Source organism: Globicephala melas, chromosome 3, assembly GCF_963455315.2.
Source record: "Globicephala melas chromosome 3, mGloMel1.2, whole genome shotgun sequence".
Taxonomy (NCBI): Eukaryota; Metazoa; Chordata; class Mammalia; order Artiodactyla; family Delphinidae; genus Globicephala; species Globicephala melas.
In genome coordinates, this window is record NC_083316.1 from 157,857,551 (window position 1) to 157,872,635 (window position 15,085).

Sequence of the window (15,085 nt, forward strand, 5' to 3'; positions counted from 1 at the left end):
GACCAGCTTCACATCAAAGCCCATTGTAACTATGTAACAGATGTAACTATGGAGATTTTGAATTTACTGAATCTTCTAATGACAGTTACCTTCAACGGCAGGTTTCCGCACGTCCCAAAACTTAAATATAACTTTTATAACTTTAAAACATTTTAAATTTGAGAAAGTGATGCAAAAAGAAGGGAAGAAATGAACCCTTATTGAGTACTGATGCTTACCAGATACTGAGTCAGTCATTTTGCTAATGCTTGCTTATAAATCTCCACAACCCGCAATAAGGAGGCTACTATTATGTAATAAAGGCACTGAGGCTTAGAGAGAGACATGATTTTCCCCAAGCCAAGCAGCTAGTAAATAAATGGCAGACTGGGATGGTGACCACTATAGGAGGGAGTGGTGGATCCAGCGTCATCTGAACCTGACGGCATCTAGCTCTCTGCTCCACCTTCCCTAAAGAGTATCCTTGACCTTGTGATCCAAGATGGAGCTCAAGCTACCACATCAATATCCACCCCCTCCCCACCCCCTTCCCCCGCCCCCCCAGGTTCATAGCCTCTCAGACCCGCCTGGATCCCCCCAGGCCCCAAGCCCCCCTCTCAATGAGACTGGGGCAGACATGGCAGCACAGTTTTATTCCTAGGAATCTGCAAAGTGAGGTGTCTAGGGTCAGGGTGGATCGCAGGCCAGACGGTGGCGGGTCACTGCTGACTTGCACTCAGCGGCTCCACACGCAACCAAAGTCCGCCCTCCGCGCGCATGATCAGCTCCGGCTTCCTGCGTGGCTCCTCCTTGTCCGGCAGCACACGGAAGCGCAGCAGCGTGAGCGCCAGGACCACCTTCATCTCTGTCATGGCGAATGACTGCCCAATGCAGTTCCTGTGGGCGAGAGCGGGAGCTCTGACTGCGCCTGGAACCCTCATCCGGGCCCCACCGCACCGGGTATCTGGCCCACAACCCCCATCCCCACCAACAGGGATGGAGAAGGAGGCTAACCGTGCCTGGAACCCCCACGTGGGTTTACATATCCCCAGAGCTTAGCCCACACTCCAAGTCCTGAACTCCGATCAGCAGACAGGGGAACAGGGCTCTCAACACACCTCGGACCCCTCCTCGGGCCCACCACCATTCCCCAGACCCTTACCCATAACGTCCAATGGAGCGGAGGGAAACTCTGAACATCTTAAATTTTCCCTCTTCCTGGCCCCCAAAATCAAGGCTGGAATTTCAGTCCCAGACCCCTGCGCCCACCACTCCATTCCCACCTCAGATGCCCCGTCCTCACCTGGGCCCCGCGGAGAAGGGAATAAAAGCCAGAGGTGACCTCCCCTTGATGTTTTCTGGGTCAAAGCGGAAAGGGTCATAGACCTGGGGGCAACGCAAGACAGGGCTACTTGGCAGATGTTTCTATAATGGGGGGAGGTGATGTCTGATTTACTAAGCCAGAACCCTGTGCCCTCCTCTAGGGCCCCCGAGGGGAGTGGGCTAGGATGAGGGAGGTGGGGGGTAGGGGAGGCAGCACCTCAGGGTCTGGCCACACCGATGGGTTGTGATGGGTCCCGAAAATACTGATGAGGCAGATAACACCTGTGGGAGAGGAGGGACCAGTCAGAACTAGGTCCATGCCACCTGACTGGGCCCCTCTTTCTGACCAGGAACCTCCTCCCCTAGTCATCGTGGGCACCTTTGGGGATGACCCGTCCATCTGGGAGCACAGTGTCCTGGGTACAGCGGCGGGAGATGACTGTGACTGGAGGGTGCAACCGCAGACTCTCCTTGATGCACATGGTCAGGAAGGGCAACTGGGCCAGATCGTCCCTAAGGAATCCCCATGACAATTATCCAGGGAGCAAAAACAGAGACATCGCCTCCCCCAACCCCAGCCCTCCTGCTGTCCCATGAGATCCTCTCTCCCTATAACAAAATTGCAGATGGATCAAATATCTCCAAGCACATTAAGTTGTATACATTAGATAGGTACAGTTTTTTCTTTGTCCATCATACCTGAATAAAATGGTTCTTAGAAAGAAAGAAAGAAAAGCAATATCACAGAAGAACCAGACAAAATTTAGTGAGATATTTTTAGAAGTTTTTCTAAGCAAAACATCGAAAAGCCAACCATAAAAACGTTTACAAATTCTTATAAAAATAAAATATTCTTTACGGCAAGATAGCAAAATCAAAAGGCAAATGAGTAAGAAACAAAAGATCGGATTCACTGTTGACTCTTATTTATTACAGCATTAGAGATACTAGCTAATGCAGTTAGACAAAGGAAAAAGGAGAGCAATGCCATTTGAAATGTGGGGTAAATACGTCATTTTCAGCAGATAATGATTTTATACTTAGAAAACGAGAGAATTCACTGGAAAGCTTTTATAAGCATCAAAGATAAGATTCAGTAAGGGGACTGAATTCTTTTTCTTTAGTCCCCTTCATTTTGTGTGGTGTTTTAAATTCTTAATAGTTGATACAGTTAACTAGTTCAAAATTGGAAAACTACAAAACACCACCCCCATGGCCCAACAGCCCTCATTTCCCCTCCTCACAGTTTGCCTAGTGATTATTTTATATGTATCCTTCCAGAGGTACTTTTTTGCATTAAAAAAATATATATATAGTAGCATACTATGTACTATACACACTGCTCTGTATCTTTTTCATGTAACAGCATAACAATCTCTTCTTGTACATCTCTTGGGCCCAGTGTCCAAAACAGGGCCTTTCCTCCTCTGGAGCTATAAAATAATTTCCCATGGTTTCCTCTAGAGCCTTTAAGACTCCTTTAGTTTTTATTTTAAATATTTGATTCATGTAGATGTTATTTTCTTATGACATAAGAGCAGGTTGAATTCACTTTTTTCCAGGTAGCTCTCCAGTTGTTCCAAGTTTTTATTAAATGATCTTTATTTTTCCTATTGATATGGGACTCCATATTTAGCATTTACTACGTTCACTGCACAAGAAATTTATATCCATAAATTATTAGTTTTTGTATTAGAAAGAATAGATGATGAAAGAAATGATGATGATGATATAAAATATCTGGATTAAAATTAACAAGAAATGTGAATGTATTCCAAATGAACTTATAAATATTTCTCAATACAGACAGACTAGATGATTCACCATAGCAACCAGAGTATCTAAGGGTTAATTTAGCAAAAGCTGCATAAGATCTCTATACTAAAATTTTAAACTCTATTAAAAACCTAAAGATTATTTGAATATACAAAAATGGGTATTCATTCCACACTCTGGGGTAGTGTGTGTTAATATTATGATGTAATCTGTTTTCCACAAGCCAATCATATGTTCATTTAAACCTCCTCCCTCACTCATTTCTCTCTCTCTGTCTCTCTTTCTCTGTCTCTTTCTCCCCTTCCCCACATCACTTCATTTTTGCCCGGCTGTCTCTTTGACCTAACTGCATCTCAAATGCATCCAGATATCTACTGATCATCTTTCAGGGTCTCAGCTGAGGCACTTTTTTCCACCCTCGACTTTGCCTCTCTTACTCTAAATGCCAGCACTGCCCATGTACACTGGGAGTGTCCTGACCTGGGGCTATTCCTCACCAGGCTGGGAGCTCCTGGAAGGCAAAGACTGGGTCTGGGTCCTTCCTGAGTCTCCAGGACACAGAATGGGGCTGGAAAGAGTTGGAAATGGCATAGAATTGGGGATAGAAGGCAGTTTGGCAGTGTTTCCTAAATGGGAACTGGATGGATGAAGATGCATTTGTTCCTGGACAGGAGTTGAATGACTTTAGTCCTCAGGTATTCCCTGTGAATCCTGGACTAAATAATATGAAGAATTAGGGGACAGGAGATCAGAAAACACTCAGGGATGAAGATGTTTGAAAACATGTGATTCAGAGAGAAAAGTAAGGGAGTGGAGAGGAAGTTCACTTACTGAATATGTGCTAAGTGGCATCATCAGCCCTCACACATTGTCACTAATTCTCTCAGAAATCCAGGTCTTTCTGTCCCAAGAGCCTGCAAACTTTCCCCTGTTATACATACTGGGTACTAGACCCTGCCTCCAGGATCTTATCCTACTCCCACTAAGCAATAATGACAGAATCAACAAAAAGATTTCCCATCTTCCCCAGCCAGGGTGCAAGGCCAATGTGAGGGGCTCAGAAAAAGACCAGGAGGACTTGCACTCACCATTCAATCTCCTTAGGCTCACGGTCCCTCAGGAGTTCTTGCACCTCCTGCCGGCAGCGCTCCTGGTATTCTGGGTGCTTTGCAAGGTTGTACAGGACCCAGGAGAGGCCGCTGGCTGTGGTATCATGGCCTGAGGGGCATCAGAAAAGCTTGGGTCTCTGAGCTACTTCAGCACCAGAAGGCGGACAGCACCCTCACAGTAAGGCCCATGGGGAGGATGGGGCGTGATGGGGTGATCTAGGGTCCACTCGCCAAGTTCCTTGGTGGGGGAGAGACCCCTTCCCGTCTGTAGTCTCACACTGGGACCCTCACCCTCAAACATGAAGGTGTCAGCTTCAGCTCGGATATCTTCGTCTGATAATCCCTTCCCATCTTCATCCTGGAGAGAAAGCAAGATCTCCAGAATCACTGAGGGCCCCTGAGCCTAAACTGAGACAATCTCAACCTCCATTATCCATCCAGAAACCCAAGCCCACCCTGAACTCCTAGACCTCGTTTGCTTGCTATCACACGAGGGCCCACCCCACAGGCCTCCTCTTGACCTCTTTGCCTCCTGTATTGTCCCTGGTGAAAGGAATCAATGATCTATAAATATTTTCATGTCTCTACATGATGCAACCTGGGTTACAGGATGATTGAGTGGCAACTTGACTTGGAAGCTATAGCTTGAGCATGGCCCCAAAGCCATTTGCTCATATGTTAGCATAGTAAATCCAGGGATTCCTTATCTCTCCTGGGAATAAGGAACGGGTTATAAACCTGTAGAATCTATAGACTTTGCCTTCTCTCCCACGAGGATTTGTTCAAGTTCAAGAACAATCTCTTCTCTTCCCTTCTCTTCCCTTCTCTTCTCTTCTCTTCTCTTCTCTTCTCTTCTCTTCTCTCCTCTGCCCTCCCCTCCCCTCCCCTCCTGTTCCCTTTCCTTCTCTCTCTCTCTCCCCCTCTCCTTCCCCCTGGTAAGGAAGAAGGGGCAGATGTCCTGCATAAATTCTAAAGTTCAAAACCTGGAGATACTTATCCTGCAATGCAAGCATGGCTGCATGTATAGGTAAAACATTTTGGAGCCCTCAGAGAAATTTAGGAATGGGGAACCATAGCTACAATTCTACTCTGGCTACTGTTACTGCTATAAGCCATAAATGGGCTGCTCTGATCCAGAGTTTTGTATATATACATACATGTATATATACAGTCTGCCTCTGTGGTAGACTAACTTATTAGCTTGTAAGTAGAGTAAAATCTCAGGACTTCACAGTTTCAGACTCAGCAATCCCCTGCAGGGGGATTCCACACACTCATCTCTAAAACTTATCCCTGACCCATCCCTCCCTCAAGCACCTCACATGGCTCCCCAGTACCCTCTGCATCCCGTCCAAGCTCTTTGATCAAATCGAGGTCCATTCTCATACTTCTGCTCAGATACCAGAGGAGCCTACCTTGGTCAGCAGGAGCACATCAATGAAGTCCAAGGTCTTGGACTTAGCCTTGGCCTTGAGGAAGTCATCAATACCCTGACTGGGGAGGGTACGCCGCCGCTCCTGGATGACAACATCTGTGAAGTTGTGCACCAGGCGGCAGGCCCTGCGGAAGCACCGCCCGTCGGGGGTGAGGTAGTACAGGAGGTCTACGTTCAGGAAGATCTGCTGGTGCCGCTTTGCCACTAGGGCACTGAGCTCCAAGATGGCAGCGATATATTCACTGGGCTTCCTGCAGGATGAGAGCATGAAGGAAGCCAACAACATAAAACACCTGAAACCCAGAAGCCGAGAGCTACCTCCCTTCAGGAAACTGAGTCTCCAAGAACAGATGGCCCACAGACACAGTGTGGGGTGGAGCCAGGACATGAGACTCCCCAGACTCTTCTCTTCTACATCCCATCTCTGTGAGCTGCCTCCATGCCCCAGGCACCCAGAGCACAGCTTAGATATCATGCTTCTCCCCTCTGTCTCTCAGCCAGTACCTGCCCCTTCTCCTTCCCCAAACTGTCCACACGGCTCAGAACTTATCCTCTGCTAGCTGGTCAATGGAACAGCCCTTCCCTATTCTCCTTACATCCAATATCAACAACATTCAGTGTCTACATGACAGTTGGTCTTCTATTGAGTCAGATTTCCAAGCTCAAATTTAACCAAGAACTTCATCTGCTCAAACACATTCCCTGGCTCCCAGGAAACTTCAGATAAAGTTCATATCCTCTATGTCTGACTTCAGAATGTCCTTAAGATATAACCCTGCCCACTCCTCCAAACTTATTTCCATGGTGTCTCCTCACTGTTGCACACACTTTGCTCATCCTACCCTCCTGGCCTTTATCAAACAGTTCTACCTACCTGAAAGGTTAGCTCCTTTTCTTTCCCTTTCCCTGTCCTTCAATGTCCAGCTCTGACCCACCTCCTCCAGGAAGGCCCTTCTGATTTCCCTGGTCAGTCCTCCCTCCCCCATCTACTCCCTTGGGTCTATGGCTCATATTCCCGGGCCCTGGGCTGAGACTCACTCCTGGCAATTGCTGTCGAAACTGAAGACGCATTTCTGCAGACTGTCCAGGGTCATGAGGCTGATGTGTTCAAACATGTCCAGATGGGTGTGGCCCTCTGTGACCAGGTGCTGCCACTTGGCCTGGACAAAGAAGGGGACAGAGCTGTGGCTGGGAACTGACTCCCCTGACCCCTCCCTAACCCCTAAACACCAAGATGTACTCCCCCAGATTCTGACTCCTGGGCCCAGGCACACAACCCCAGGGAGGACCAGACCTGGGTAGGTGTGAAAGCTGTTACTATTAGGGCATGAAGTTACCATGGCTGAGAGTCAGGAGATCTGGGTTTTTAAATCCTGGCTCTGCCCGCTATACTCTTTGTACCCTTGGTCAACTTATTGCGTAAAGTAAGTGCTCAACAAATGTTAGCTTCCATCATCTTCATTGTTATAAGTTGATTAGGAAAATGTCCCCTATGTTGAGAGAGGTAGTCCTCCATGGGTCCTGAGTACCCCTGCACATTTTTGCTGGGTATGCCAAAAAATTGCAAGACTCTGATGTTCTTTACCTGGGCTATTTCTCAGAGTTGTGTTTGTAGCAAACAACCTTGAGGAGTGAGGTCATGTTGAAACCTTGTAACCCAGATTGAACCCATGGTCTTTTAACTGAAATCACACGCTTGGTCTCAGGACTTAATGAAGCTCAGGTTCTTGATGTCTCATTGCAGAAAGAATTCAGTGAGAGACAAAGTGATCGGTAAGAAGAGGATTTATTTAGGGAGAAACACATTCCACAGAGTGTGGGCCATCTCAGAAGGCAAGAGACCTTGGGAGAAGCACACTCCACAGACAAAGTGTGAGCCATCTCAGAAGGTGAGAGCGGCCCCAGGGTATTGGGTTGTCAGTTTTTATAGGGGTGGGTCATTTCATAGGCTAATGAGTGGGAGGAGTATTCCAGCTATTTGGGGGAAGGGGTGGGGATTTCCAGAAATTGGGCTACTGCTCACTTTTTGACCTTTATGGTCAGGCTTCGAACTGTCATGGCACTTGTGGGCGTGTCATTTAGCGAGCTGATGTGTTACAATGAGCGTATATTGAGGCTCAAGGTCTAGTGGAAGTCGACTCGTCCGCCATCTTGGATCTATTTGGTTCTAATCCGTTTATGTCATGTCCTCTGGCTATGTCATTCATTTAAAGGTTGTGCCCTGCCCCCTTCCCTCCTGTTTCCATGTCTCCCCCTGGACAAATACCAGGCTTGCTTTTCATTGCTATAAAAGTCATAGTCTCTAAACCTAGGGCTCCTTCCCTTGTAATACAACATACTATACGAGCAGGCATCTATTGAAGCCCACCTGTGTCATCCTCAGGGTATTTGGTGACTTGGAAGAAGAATGCAAACCAACAAGAAGCACAGGCTGCTTTCTGTGCCAAAAGTAATACATTGTCCTTTGTCTCTGACCCAGGAGTCTCAGGACTTCTGGCAGACGCCACAAAAGAGTAACAAGCTCCCTTGTCAGCTTGCAGGTATGGAAAAATCTGAGGTGCTTCACAAAATCCTACGTCCACTACTCCATTCCCATGTATATATCCAAACCTTTTGCAATGTATTTTTTCAGTAACTTCTATTAGGAGGTGCAGCCTACTTCACCATTCTTCGATTCTGAGCTGGCCTTGGACTTGTTTTGGCCAATAGACTATGGTGAAAATAATGAGGTGATCATCCCAAACCTAGACCCCACGGGCACTGCAGCTTCCTCTCAGTCTTTTCAAACCCTGCCTCTGCCATTTGAACCAGGCTGAGATGTCTTCTGAAGGGAGAGGATCACATGAAAGGAAGTCTAGTTGCCCTAGCTGAGGTCATCCTAGGTCAGCTTGCAGCCAACCAAGCTCCAAACATGTGAGAGGACTGACCCCAGATCAGCAATGCTTCGTATCTGTATGGTCAGGCCGCCCAAGATAGTTGTCCTCTTGTTCTCTGTACATCCCTTGCTTGACCAGTCCTTGTTTCACCTACACCCTATTCACGTGGCTGACCTTCCCTCTTAATCATAGAGCCTAATCAGTAACTGCCTAAATACTCGCTCCCAGCCCCAGATAGTCATTGTTCTAATATTTAGATCAAAGCATCTCCACCATGATAGCTCATCAAAGGGGTAGTGAGGGGTATGCTCCTCTGCTGGTTTCCTTGGTAACTTATGAGCCAACCTGTTGTCAATTCCCCTACAACTGGTAACCTCTCACCCATCCACCCCCATAGGAAGACTGCTGCCATGTCCTTCCCGCTGTGGGCCGCACATGGTGGGGTGTCACCCCAGGACCTTGCTTCAGACGTGTAAGATGCCCCCGTCCATTAAACCACTGATGTCTCTGTTACTGACTCCAGCTCTTCCTCCAGTCTTGAGGCTGCAGGCCTGTGGGGTGCAGCCCAACACTATCTGACCCACAGCTGATTATAGATACGTGAGTGACCCCATCCACATTCAGAGGAACCAGCCACCTGACTCACAGACTTGCTGTCCATACTAAACCCTTATTGTTTTGAAGTGATTTGTGACTCAGGAATAACTACTACATGATATTCATCGTTATCATCAAACGTGCCTCAAGATTCCATGGTTTCTGTGAAGGTAAAATAGAAACTATGACCTTCTCAGCACCTACTACGTGCCAGGGACATGGCTCCGTTATGCTATCTCTACCACCCTGCAAAGCAGGGATCACATTATACTCATTTTATAGCCAAGGAAATGGAGGCTCAGAAGGAAAGAACAATGGCCCAAGCCACGCAGAAGAGCCAGAATTACAGACAAGATGTGTCTGAGTCCCCGTTGTCCCCAAGACTCCAGCTGGGACCCTGAGTTCAAGATACTCACATGCATGATGTCTGCACTCTTGGTGAAAATCTTCATATAGGGCTTCAGGATGTTGAAGTGGAAGGCGGGTGTCAGCATGCGACGGTGGCTGCTCCATTTGTCACCGGCACTCAGCAGGAGCCCGTCCCCTAGCCGAGGCAGCCACGGGGAGTGGGCAAGGACGGCACCTTCCCCCGGGCCCCCAAGGGTGTCCCCAACCCCCTTCACTCACAGTTACTCACCCAGCCAGGGCTTCAGAAAGTCGTAGAAGTGCACGTCCTTGGGTGCGACGGTGGCTGACATGAATGAGGACCGTCAGGGGCCAGGAAGAAGGGGAGGGGAGGGATTTTGGTGGGGAGTGGAGGCTCCCAGCCAGGAACCTGCGTTCCTCCTCCAAGCCCAGCATAGCAGGAATGGGGCCAAGAGCACAGGAAACTGGGAGGAGGGGGGAAGGGAGGGTGGAACAGACCAGGCTGCAGCACAGAATACGGTCAAGACAGAGCCCATAGACACAACTCTTTATGCTTAGACACACCCCAACATGACACAACATACCCCAACATGACTTGACATGGCCCCTTATAAACACCAAAGCATAGCCCAGCACTTTACAAGACACCTTTACAGGGACCTAGGACGTTACATCTGCCCCAGCACTCTGACCTCTCCTGAGACATCTGACAGGGCCCCAACATGCACGACACAACCTGACATGACAAAACGTGCTCTGCCATGGACCCGAAGACAATCTGACATGACCTCAGTGTGCCCCAGACAGGACCTAATACACTTATATCACAGACCTGAAACAGGCAAGACCAAGACGTACTCTAAGACCTGCATCAGACACAACTCACATAAGGTCTCAGGCATTTCTCAGAGTGACCCTGAGTCCCAGACCTCAGACAAACTCCAAATGTGGCCCAGACATGACCAGCAGGAGAACCAGACAATCTCTAATGGCATCTCACATAAGAATCAAAGACTCCAAGGTGCCTCAGATGTCCTTGGCCACAGCTGAGCCGCAGACATGACTGAGACCATCTCCATTTGAGCTCAGGTATAAACATACACAAGGTGTCACCAGGTATAACATACCCCAGCTGTAACCAGAATCCAGGTAGAAACATACGTGAGCAGACGTGGCTATACAGCAGACATTGCACAGACATGACCTCAGGTCAGGCAGGTGGGAGTCCGGGTGAGAGGGAGGCAGTGGCATCTCTGCCACAGCCCCTTCTGTCTGCACCTTGGTCACCTGCCCACCTGGAGGCAACACAGAGACCATGGCAGTGGGCAAGCTGTGGCCAGGGAGGTGTCTACCTGGAGCAAAGAGCACAGGCTTGGTGCAGGTGGGGTGGAAGATGTGGGTGACCACATGCCAGGGTCCAACACACCAACGGCACACATCCCATAGGTGCTGGCCTGGCCCTGTGTGTACAGGAGAACTTCCTCCGAGCTCTGAATCTGGACAGGCACAAAAATGACCCAATTCACACTCTTCCAGGCTGCCAGAGGGAAGGACTTGCAAGGAAGGGATCCAGACCTGAACCTATGAATCACCTCCAGCAGCCGCTCGTCTGTCCTCAGCCTCCTCCTGGGCTCCCTCCGCACACTCTCCATACATGACAATTGGGGTCCCTCAGGTGCAAGGATAGAAAGGGTTTTTCCCTGTTTGGATCCCAAATACCATGTTCACCTGACTTCTCTTCCATCCTCATATTCCAGGTACGGAAACTGAGGCTCTGAATGATGAAGTCACTTGCCAACAGTCTCCCAGACACTAAGCCTGAGACTCCAGCCCAGGTCTGTCTGAATCCGGGGCCTGAGTTCTTAACCATCCAGCTGCTCTGAGCCCCAAAACAATAGCTCAGAGGACCCTATGCTTCTCAGGGCACTCAGCGTCTCAGGGACACAGAGATTGGTCCCATGACCCAGGCAAGGGAAATTAAAGGGAATCCTGTATCTTTCCCTGGAAATGTTGTGAATGAGGTCACTTTTCCATGGGGGTTGAGTTTCTGGCATTCCTCTTTACCATGATGAGAGTGAAGCCATCACAGATAAACACAGAACTGAAAGACGAAGACAGATTTCTGCTGACATCGTTTAAGACCTGGATCCAGCTGGGCCTGAAGACACCCTCCTTGGACTTTACTATCAATTGATTCGCTTTCTTTCCTTAGAACATACAGGGTTGCATTTCCACCACAAACAGCTGAAAGAGACTTCAGCAGCCAGAGAGAGCCAGGGATCTTCCCAGAGTCACTGAGCATCCTGGTGTTTCAACCAAGGTCTCTGTCAGTTGCTGCCTGTTCATTCCTCTGCTTGCCAGGTCTGTCTGGGGATGGGAGGAACAGGGGACAAGAGAAGGGAGACAGGGTGCGGTGGAGTCTCCTCAGGGAGATTCCTGGGGACTGGAGAAGGAGGGCACTGAACTAGAAGTGGTCGAGCTGCAGGATAGAGTCAAAGAAACTGACCCACCAGAGAGGTGGATGTCATGGAAATAGCAGCACAGATCTTCCACCAGCCACGAGTCTTCATTGCTCTGGGCCTGGGGATGGGTGGGACTGAGGGCAGGCCTGGCAGGGGGCCTGGGATGCTATGGATTTCCACTGCACCACTTTACCCTCTGCTTTAAAAAATGTCTGCTCATCGATCCAGACACAGTTCCAGCAACTCCTCCTCCAGGAAGCCTTCTGGGATGCCCCAGCAGAAAACCTTGCTTCTCCTCTGGGTTGCCACAGCCCATCTCCCTCTGGCCAATTCCTGACCACACCAGGTCAGGGATCTCTCTGTCCAGACCTGTGTCCTCAAGATTGGGGATGTCCTTCACCCAGAACACGAGGGTGGGGGTGCAGACGGCAGTGACAGGAGGAAGGAGGCAATGAGATGGGGGCTGGCGAATACTTGAAGGAAAGAGGAAGATGGCTGAGAGAGAAGAGGGGAGAAAGGGCCGGGGTCCTTTAGGGGCCACATTGAAGCTTGGCAGGGAGGAGCTGGAAGCCCTCAGGTGTGTCATAGCACCACCACCACAAGCTCTGCATGGGTACCTGAGGCATTGGCGACATTCCGGATCAAGTCAGGATGGCAGAAAATGACCAGGGGGGTGATAGGGCCCATCCAGATCATGTATCCCTGGGGGTAGTTGGCCACCAGCTGAGTTAAGCCCCTCAAGCCCTGCTCCGTGGGGGGGTACTGCAAGGAAGGGAAGGGCCATCAATTCCCAGAAGGAACCGCTGCAGTGGACAGTGTGTGGGATTCTGCACAGATGGAGGGAATCTCTGCTTCCTCCTGTTCCTTCTCTCTGAGGGCAGGAGGGTCCTGGGGGCCTCTTCATGTCCCCAGAGTGTATCCCAGGGCACAGGGAGAAGACATGCTCTCTGCCCACAGGGAGGGTGACCTTGGCTTGAGAAGACAAATTTTTCTTGTCCTGGGAGTGGTCCCAGCCCCAGGGGCGACCACAGGAGGACATCCCCAGTGGTGAGGTTTGTGGGTAGCAGGGTGGCCTCAGGACTTGTGGACTGGGTTTTAGTCCCACATCCTTTCATATTCTGGCTGGTCCACATGGCCTCTGGTTCCTTGCATGGTAAAGGGTCTGCAGACCTGGGACCTTCCAGCCCTGGCCAACCCCAGGGACGGTCGTGAATTCTGCCCATCAATCAATATAGCAATTCTGCCCTCTGAACCCCCTCTGCTGGCCATACTCTACGGAGAGTGCATCCTGTGCGTCTATTTCTCTGCAAGCTATGGACATGCCTTTCAATTGTGCCATTTACAAATGAAGAAACTGAGGCCATATGCCCCCAAAGGGGAAGAAGTGTGGGTTGCCTCCTGGTGAAGCATCCTCTCCCCAGGATGCCCCACTCAAACCTGACAAATACCCCCAGGTGCTCTAGACAAGTAAACATAAGTCATTTGCACGTTTGTGACTTGCTCCTGTCTCCCCAAGGACCTTGAGGTGAGGATTCAAAGCACTAGATGAGATTGGTCTGGAGAGGGAGAGTGACTCAGCCAAGGTCACACAGCAAGAGGGGCTGGAGGAAGGAAAAGTGACCAAGACCGGCCCCTTACAGACACGCCCTTGGAGGGGAAGGCAGAACTGCAGCAACTTTGTAACATTCCTGCTGCTTCCAGGATGTCCTGAAACCATTCCAAGACCTAGAATCTCAGCACTGTGAATCTCACCTTCACGGTGAACTTCGGAATGCCCCCGTTCTGAACTTTGCCTTAATGAACAGTGATTGCAGCAAGTCCTGCCCCAAGTTGTAGTTCTCCTCCCAGGCAGGAAAGGAAAGCTGTCTGGGAGATAGGAGGAGGACACCCATCCCTTTGACCTTGACTGAGGGGGGTGATGGCAAGTTCCTCACCTTGGTCATCAAACATTTATTTTGCATGCCTACTGTATGCCAGTCCTGGACTGGGCACTGTAGTGTCTGCTCCCCAGAACTATCATCAAATTGGAAAGATGGTTAACAAGTAATTGGACAATTAACTGTTTAATTAATGATGAGTGGGGCCAAGTCAAAGGTCAAAGTCTGGGGCACAAGGTAGGCAGGCATGGAGGATGCGGAAGTGTAAGAAGGCTTCTGAAAGAGGAAGTGAGTGGCCAACTTTATCCAGATTGGTCAAGGCGCCCATTGGGACATCTTGGCGGGAGCAGGGGGAAGGGAGTAAGATTAGAAGGAGGGGTCCTGGAGAGGGGAGGGGGTGGGTAGCTGTGCACCTGTAGGTGGGAATGGGGAGGTGATAGCTATTTCCTGTGGGGAAGATGTAGCCCAGAAAAAGACACAAGGAAGTGGGTCACATGCAGAGCAGACCCTGGACAGCGCACCTCATGTGTGGAAGACAGGCAGGAAATGGACCCCAAAGCAGGCTAGGGATAGAAGGACAGGACGTGGGGAAGGTCTCGATGGCAGAGCAGAGGAATGAAGGAGTGAGGAAAAAGGGGGCTTCTCATCCTCCCTGGCTTCTCTGCTGTCCTAGAGCCCCTGAGCCCCATTCCTGACCTTGCAGGAAGTCCACCCACCCTGATGCTCCGGACTCATCCTGCTGTCCACACTCACCAGGCCCAGGTGACCCAAGAACCAGTTGCGTTTTGGGGGCTGCGGGAAACATTGAAGGCGGCGAGAGTTGTTGTAGGAGGTGTAGGTCCAGGCCAGGACGCGGGCCAGTAGCCAGGAGGCCCCGACCAGCAGCAGGAGTAGCCACGGGGAGGCTGTCACCGGCCCGAGTCCCAGCCAGGACAGGCTCAGCTGCAGCATCCTGTAGGGCAGACGCAGTGGAGGGTGAGCTCCTGAGGATGAAGGAACGGGGGCCGATGATGGTGAGCTGTGAGGCAGAGACACATAGAGGGACAGGAACGAGGGAGTGAGGGGCAGGGATGATGAGTGCTGGGGGCAGGGCAAGAAGGGCTCAGAGAAGGCAGACAAGGTCTGGGAGAGGGGAGGGAGACCCAGTGAAATCAAGGGGAAGACAGAGAGACAGAGACAGACACAGAGACAGAGAGAGAGAGAGACAGACAGACAGACAGACAGACACACACACACACACACACACACACAGAAAGTGTGTGTGTTAGTTACCCACTGGTATCCA

General features: G+C 50.0%; 1 protein-coding gene across 1 annotated transcript; it reads right to left on the reverse strand.

Moving 5' to 3' along the window:
* Window positions 1-698: 698 nt before the first annotated feature.
* LOC115865447 (cytochrome P450 4F2-like) lies at window positions 699-14,751 on the reverse strand. Its single transcript, XM_060295570.1, has 12 exons — window positions 14,554-14,751; window positions 12,541-12,685; window positions 9,733-9,786; window positions 9,512-9,639; window positions 6,661-6,782; window positions 5,603-5,873; window positions 4,479-4,545; window positions 4,167-4,296; window positions 1,682-1,815; window positions 1,520-1,584; window positions 1,283-1,365; window positions 699-876 (listed from the first exon to the last, which is right to left on the reverse strand). The coding sequence occupies exons 1-12, from the start codon at window positions 14,749-14,751 to the stop codon at window positions 699-701; spliced, it is 1,575 nt and encodes a 524-aa protein (XP_060151553.1).
* Window positions 14,752-15,085: the final 334 nt, after the last annotated feature.